General features: G+C 32.9%; 1 protein-coding gene across 1 annotated transcript; it reads left to right on the forward strand.

The window, feature by feature from the left end:
* The first annotated feature begins 1,378 nt into the window (after window positions 1–1,378).
* LOC129299139 (proteasome subunit beta type-6) lies at window positions 1,379–6,650 on the forward strand. The gene is made up of 8 exons (XM_054937589.1): window positions 1,379–1,637; window positions 2,020–2,096; window positions 2,730–2,785; window positions 3,156–3,228; window positions 3,961–4,072; window positions 4,583–4,656; window positions 5,841–5,915; window positions 6,319–6,650. The coding sequence occupies exons 1-8, from the start codon at window positions 1,394–1,396 to the stop codon at window positions 6,448–6,450; spliced, it is 843 nt and encodes a 280-aa protein (XP_054793564.1). The 5' UTR covers window positions 1,379–1,393; the 3' UTR covers window positions 6,451–6,650.
* The last annotated feature ends 1,083 nt before the right edge of the window (window positions 6,651–7,733 follow it).

The following is a 7,733-nucleotide window of genomic DNA, read 5'->3' on the forward strand; positions in this document are numbered from 1 at the left end:
GGTTTTATTTTTAGTCTTATAGTTTTTTTAATATTTTTAATTTTTATAGTTTTAAAAAAATTGAGTGACTTTTATTTTATATATTTTTATAGTTTTTATCTTTTCAATGGCTTTAGTCTCTCTAAAAATTAAAAATATTAAAAAAAATTATAAAAATTAAAAGTAAAACTCGATAAAATTATAGGAATTAAAGATTGTATTTTTTTTTAAATTTATATCAAACTATATCATTAGTACTTTTTTTCCTTGACACGCACAAGCAAAGCATGTATTGATTAAAAAAAAAAAAATGCTCTTGGGATTATGTTAAAATTACTTGTTTTAAACATGATCATTGAAATAAATATTAAAAATTGGTATTAAATAATGATAAAATTAGCTCAGCCAGTTAACTATTTTTTGTGGAGGTACGCGTGATAAAAATGCTTCAGTACGAAACGGGTGAAGCAACAACGAGTAAAGATTTTTGAGAATTTGTTATCATATTACTCCATCTAAGTTGATATTTTCAATTATTTTTTACCCATAAGTAAAAGTAAATTTTTTTTTATGAAAAAATGTTTTTCCTTTTTTTTTATCTATAACCATTTATTATGATGAGAGACAAATATTTAATTAGATCATATTTTTGATGCCCATATTAATCAATATAAGAGTAAATCTAGATAAAATAATTTTGTAAATGTCTCATATTTTAAACTAAGTTTGGCTTAAAAAAATGTCTTACCATTGAAACTGGAGAGCGCATCTCATTCAAGTAACCATCAGCTCTTGTTTTTAAGAAGATTAGAGAGTGTTATAGCAGTAGAGAGTGTTTAATAAAATTTATTTTTTTATAATTGAACTCACTAAAATCACCTCTCCATTTCCTTTTGTTAGTTATAAATTAAATTCTTAATAATCAGACCCATCAATTCCAGATTACTTCCAACTCAATGTTATTAAAAGCACAGAAAAACAGACAACGTGGTCAAAGTTAAGACATGTTTTGTTTCTATCTCTATTTTTTATTTTTAAAAAATGTCTTATAATATAGTTTTTAAAATTATTTTTTAAAATAAAATAAAATGAAATCCATTTAGTTATGTTAATTTAAAAATAATTTTAAAATTAAAAAAATAGATTCATAATAATGGTTATAAGTAGTTGATGATAGTAAAAAAAAATAAAATTTTAAATAATCAAATATAAAATATTTTAAAAATTTTAAAAATAAAACAAAATAACTTAAAAATTAAATAAAAAATACTTATCTAAATAATTTTTTTATTTTTAAAAATTAAATAATCAAGCCCTCAATCTATCCATCTATTTAATTATTTAGAAGGAAAAGTCTTTTTCTTTTTCTTTTTGCCCTAAACTTGGACAGCAAGTTAAGGCCCTATGACAATGAATGGGGTTTTGTTTTGCTCCTTTTGCTGTTATCATCGTTTCTGGAGAGTGGCGTCTCGATCTCAGTCTTGGTGTTAGGGCTTCGCGCGGTTTAACCTCTTATTCTTCTTCTTCGTCTGTTGCTCTGGGGCTAAGCATGGATCACAGCCTAGATTTCAACGCCCCTCATTCCATGGGGACGACAATCGTCGGTGTCACTTACAATGGTGGCGTTGTTCTCGGCGCTGACTCCCGAACCAGCACCGGTACGCTCATGCACTGCATTTTTTTTTAAATCTTCATATTCTATTTTTTAGTTGCAGTAGCGGTAAGCAAATTAGTTGAGTTTGGGGTTGATATGATGGCTTGTCTGAGAATCTGGGGTTGCCCAGCTATAAATTCAAATTCATGTTCATAGTATCCTTAACTTGTCATGAATTTTGCCTGATGTTTGCAGCGATACGTTCTCCCTTTGCCCCTGTCGGGCCTTTTTCCATCGATTGCGATATAGTAGCTAATCAGGGGAATTTTTTTTCCCCATTTCTCTTTTAATAAACACTTGAAAATTTTGTTCTTAATATGAGTTTTCCTTCACTTGTCATTTTTGGGGCTGAGTGTTCCTTCCATTTCTTACCACCCCTTCTGCAGGAGTATACGTTGCTAATCGGGCTTCTGACAAAATCACACAACTGACAGATAATGTCTATGTTTGTCGCTCTGGATCGGTAGCATTCTTCCTATTTCACCTCTCTTACTATTTATTTTTGTTGGTTGATTTGTTATTTACGTTTTGCTTCATTTACTCCTTCTTCTTGGATTCTACTTGGTTTGCTGTGTTCAATCAAGACTGGACTGTATGCGGTTTCATATATTCTTACTATCAAATTCACTGAACAAGACGCAACAAGTGTATATTTTCTAACAATAAGGTGACAGGAATTATATGGTTGTTTACAAAAGCTATGCGCTCGTCATATTATTATTGAACAACCATATGATTCTTATCAAGCAGATGCGATTTAAACATTTTGAGGGTTTAGCACTATGATTAACCAGTTTTACCTAGGCAAGGCTTTGATAAAATTGATATGTTGGTGGATGACTGTGATTTTGGTAATTCAAGAATGTTAATAATGTCTTAGATCCTCATTATTCTATACAATCTGTTTCTACTTTTTATGCTTTGCCCCAGGACCTTAAGTTTATAGATGTTAACATCTGGGGGAAGATATGGAATTGAGTGATCCAGTGTTATCTTCTCTCATTCTTTTCGTTCTAATTTCTAATTATGATTCTGGTTCTTCATTCTTGAAGAATGATTTATATATTTATATATATATGTATATATATTTTTTCAGGCTGCAGATTCGCAGATAGTGTCTGATTATGTCCGCTACTTCCTTCACCAACACACGTCAGTGGCCCTAACTCCTATTATACTAATAGAATATTGTGAAATTTGAAATAAAGTCTTGGCTTCCTGGGTTATATGGATTAACAAACATTATTTAAGTTAGCTGCTTTGGAGGCTCCTTTCCTCTATGGCCTGTTTGAGTTTCTTATTGCATGAAATGTTTCCTTTAAAGTTGGATAACGTTACTCTTGCACTCTTGGAGTCTCAGGCTGTTATTAGTGTTGTTATTTTTAACGTATGTTTTATGCATTGTTCCTCAAACTGATATACTCTTATGTTATTGTTTTTATTGATTGCCGAACCTTTGCTTATTTCAATTTTGTTCAAGTCTAGCCAAGGTTTTCTCATCACTAGTTTCCTTTCTGTACAGAATACAGCTTGGACAACCAGCTACTGTCAAAGTGGCTGCTAACCTTGTCCGCCTTCTATCTTATAACAACAAGGTTCAATTTTAAGTTTTTTATTATTATTATTTTTTGGAACTATATTGCTGAGTTTCTTGCAAGATTTGACTTGGCTGATTGCTGCCATTAGTGGATCAAAATTTTTCTTCCTTCATAAGAAATTTACAATATAATATTCATATTGCCAATGAATTATTTTGACTCTCTTGCATTCATTTTTGTTCAAAGATTTTATGTTTCTTACAAGAAGGCATCTGGCCTTCTGTTGTTGCTGCTGCTGTTGCATGCATGCGAGCGTGTTTTTCCTTGAGGTGTGTGGGATGCTGTTTTATGATTCAATGGGGAAAAACACGTGATCAAGTGCCTTTCCTGATATTTAGAATGATGTTTATTACAGTCATAAATGCTGCCTCATAATGTTATTGAGTATAATGAATAATCTGATTATTACATTTCTTGTGACATTGTGATAGAAATTGTGATGTCAGACAATGTGTTAAGTTTCGGATGAAGTAATAGAGAAATTCTTGAAAACAATGCACTTGACGATAGCTGTTATCTTTTTGCAGTATTTATCTGTAAGTGCCGATTAACTATAGCATAACTGCCTAAGCAATAAGGATTTGGGGCACCTAGATGAGTTGGAAACGTATTTATAGTATTGAAACAACTTTACGTTACATTGATGAAGTTCTTACCTTCATATAGCATCTTGAATCCATAAGCTGTTTTATCCATCAGGTTTTACTGAAAATCTATTTTCATTGACAGAACTTTTTAGAGACTGGCTTAATTGTTGGTGGATGGGACAAATATGAAGGGGGACAAATTTATGGAATTCCTTTGGGGGGAACGATAGTACAGCAACCTTTTGCTATTGGAGGTAGTTTAGCATTAGCATTGTGATTGAATGCAATTATCATCACTATCTGTGCATGCATGTGCTTATGCAGTTACACACATGGCACCTGTTATACCTTGATTCATTATCATCATTTGAAATGGTATAGTTACTTGTTTAGTTCATGATAGTTGAAGCTATTTCAATTGTAGTTCATAATATGAAAATTCTGATAGTATGATCCCTTACTGAAGTGTATTTTATGTATTGCTGATCACACTCGTGTGATGGACTTTTCTGGCAGAGATTGTTGGTTTTGAAATTCTTGCCTTTTGAATGTTTGAATCTATCGTTTTGCATGTCTTTTATATATATATATATATATCAAGTTGAAACATCCTTGTTCACAATTGTGTATGATATTTTTGTGTGTGGCGTTTTTCATATTGTATACATCTTCCTTTAATTCCTTTTCCATGTCAAGTATTGATTTTTGGTTGGATGCTTAGAATATTTTTAATCCAGCTATGGTTTATATGATGTGTTTGACAGGTTCTGGCTCAAGTTACTTGTATGGGTTTTTTGACCAAGCATGGAAAGAAGGGATGACCAGGGATGAAGCAGAGGTATGGGTGTTGGTTCTTGCCAGTGCCTGCCTAAAACTAAATTAATGAATAAGCTGAAATAATGTCTTGGTTCCTAAAGTTTGAGCCAATTATTGATTTTGCCCCAAAAGTTTTATTTGGTTCAATTATGACCCCCCTTGGTTCAAACCTCCTCTCTTTTATTAATCTATTGGATCCATCAACCTAAATGATGGAAATTACATACCTGGCATTTCTTTGTGTCTGTGTAGGATCCTAATATTCGAATATTCTTCCTTGCTTTTGTCCTTTTATTTTCCTTCTCTCTCTTATTCCCTTCATCCTTGGAGTTTTAGAGAAGGGAACGACCATGGATTTAGGCCATGGATTGGAGATTAACTGGGACAATGAGACACTTGACCATCATTCCTTAGCCATGCTTTTTACCTTGTCATTCTTATTTATGGAGATTTATAAAGATTAAAGGACCAATTCTTCATGCCTAGGAAGCAGACAAACAGATATTCATGCTCTTGTAGAGGTACAACCTATTTGAGGGTAGGAGAGCACAGGAGCTTAGGAAAATGTACATTCTTGTCTGGGGTTCTATTGTTGGTTCGACATCATGAGCGTGGTCTTCAATGTGGACTTTGCGATGTCACCAAATGGCAATATTAGTCCTTTAAGAACACATCGTAGCTGCAATGTACGAATGAAAATTAATGACCCAAACAGGGCAATATCTTGTTGCTTTCTTGCCCCAAATTGCTGCGTATTCATGAAAATGCTTGGCCAAAAGTCCATCAACGAGCACCAGATAGTTGACTGAGCGGTGTGTGGTCATTTATCTCCCCTGTAACTGCAAAGATGTAGGCAAGAAGAGAAGCGGAAAAGAAAGAATACTTTAGCATTAAGATGTCATGGATGCATGATGATATAGGGCAATTGCTGTCACTTACTAGGAAAACGCTAAACCTGTTTTAATAATGAAAATTGAAGTTGTGAAACTTTCTTCAATGAATTTATAACTCGACCCAGATCAGAGACCAAAACCACACTGTAAAGCTAAGAGCCAAATATGACAATTAGAAAGGATTTCGGAGTCATTATTAAGTTAGTCATCTTGTCATTTATGATTTGGGAACTCGCACAATTTAATTCTTTTGTTTTTGGTGATTATGTCTGTAGTTTTATTGCCAATGGCTATCTTTGTGTTCTAATGACAGGAATTAGTAAGAAAAGCAGTTTCACTGGCTATCGCACGTGATGGTGCAAGTGGTGGTGTTATACGCACTGTGATTGTTAGTATTTTCTTCCCTCTTCTTTTTTATTTGGTGATGAAAAATGCCACATGCAACTCTTAGCAGGTCCCTTTATCCGAATGATTATTATTTGATTTTCCGATAATAAATAACATAAACTGTTGTGAAGTTTTCATATATAAGTGATATTCACTTATTATTATTTTCCATCTCAGAAGTTATATGCTTATCAATATAAAACAAAGACTCTGATAAGACGTTGGGTGATTTATTTTTTTGATTTTCTGTGACTTGTATTACTCACATTTTGTTATATTTTAAGTGAACAATGCGATAGTAAAAATATAAAATAGTTATATCTAAGATCCTTTCGTTTTATGATTACTTTCAGCTTTTCTACACTCTGAAACCTCGGAATCGTTATCCATGTTTTTTTCTGTAGATAAATTCGGAAGGAGTGACTAGGAACTTTTACCCAGGGGACAAACTTCCTCTGTGGCATGAGGAGCTGGAGCCACAGAATTCTCTGTTGGACATTCTTAGCTCTCCTAGTCCTGAGCCCATGAACATGTAGGCCCTTCTTACGCAACCTGCTATGCCGTGCTGAGTTTTTTTAGGCTCCTTGCAACCGCTTTACTGAGCCTGAATGTGTACTTTGCAATGTGCTTTTATATTATCGTGACGTAATTTTTTCTTTTCGGATACACAATTTAGATAAAAGGATTATTGGTTCTTAAACAAATAATATTACTTGTGAAGAATTCTGTACATTCACATACTGAGTTTCTTTTTTTTCCCCCCATTTTAATCAGAGAGTAATGTGAGAGCAGTTATGTTTTTTTTTTGACTGAAAAATGCATTCATAACTCAGTTTACATGAGGGGTATTACCTAGTTAGTTTCTTTCATCATCCTCCGCCTCTTGCACCAGAGGTGGGGGTGATTAAAGGTTCAGGAATTAACATCTAAGCTATGTGACATTTTAGCTAAAAGATCAGCATAATTGTTGGAGAATAGTTGAACTCCAAATTCCTATGATACGAAAGATGAGTGTCATCAACAATATATTTAAATGGGCAGGGCTCTCCTCCCAACCTTTGATAACAGACAATGGATTCTATAGTGTCACAACAAATATCCACACTTGGCAAATCGCCCGACACAGATTCAGGCCATTAACAATTGCAAGGAGTTCCGGGATTACTGATGGAAAATTAATAACTTTCTTGCTAAAGCCATTGATCCAATTACTATATGCATCCCAGGTAACCCCTCCACATTCACTGCTTCCATTAGATAAAATGGAATCATACACTTTTAGTTTAGCAAAAAAAAAAAAAAAAAATCCACTTCAACTTTGAAAACATCACTTCTACTAGGGGTGTTCATGAGATGGGATGGAATTGGGACACCTCGTTTCATGTCCTATCTTGAAATAAAGATCAAGATTAAATTTTGGTCTCGTGTCCTGTCCCGTCTCGAAAGTCGTCTTGTCCCATTAAGAGTCGGGACGGGACCGGGACAAGATTGAGACGTCTCGTCGTTTCGATAAATGAAATAATATCAAAAAAAGATCTGGGTAATATTCATTAAAATTTTAAATTATATAATTCATTAAGTTTAAAATCAAAACAACACAAGCACATAAATAATAATAATTTAAAATTAGTTATTGAATTATATTAATCACAACTACATATTATAATAACAAATATAAGTGATCTTTATGTTATAAGATTAGCAATAACATGCAAGTCAAATACAACATCAAATTATTGTTCTTCTACTTTAATAAAGATGTACTAAGCTAATTACTCTTCTAAAAATAATCAAGAAATATGTTATAAATAAAAGTTAT

This window comes from Prosopis cineraria, unplaced genomic scaffold, assembly GCF_029017545.1.
Source record: "Prosopis cineraria cultivar Desert tree isolate PC_DT_omini unplaced genomic scaffold, ASM2901754v1 PC1048, whole genome shotgun sequence".
NCBI classification, from domain to species: domain Eukaryota; kingdom Viridiplantae; phylum Streptophyta; class Magnoliopsida; order Fabales; family Fabaceae; genus Prosopis; species Prosopis cineraria.

What these genes read in the sequence shown, in the direction of transcription:
- LOC129299139 (XM_054937589.1), top strand. Translation starts at nt 1,394, where the DNA reads ATGGGGTTTTGTTTTGCTCCTTTTGCTGTTATCATCGTTTCTGGAGAG. An exon ending in TGACTCCCGAACCAGCACCG is followed by an intron (nt 1,638 to 2,019) that starts GTACGCTCATGC and finishes CCCCTTCTGCAG; the next exon opens with GAGTATACGTTGCTAATCGG. An exon ending in TGACCAGGGATGAAGCAGAG is followed by an intron (nt 4,657 to 5,840) that starts GTATGGGTGTTG and finishes TTCTAATGACAG; the next exon opens with GAATTAGTAAGAAAAGCAGT.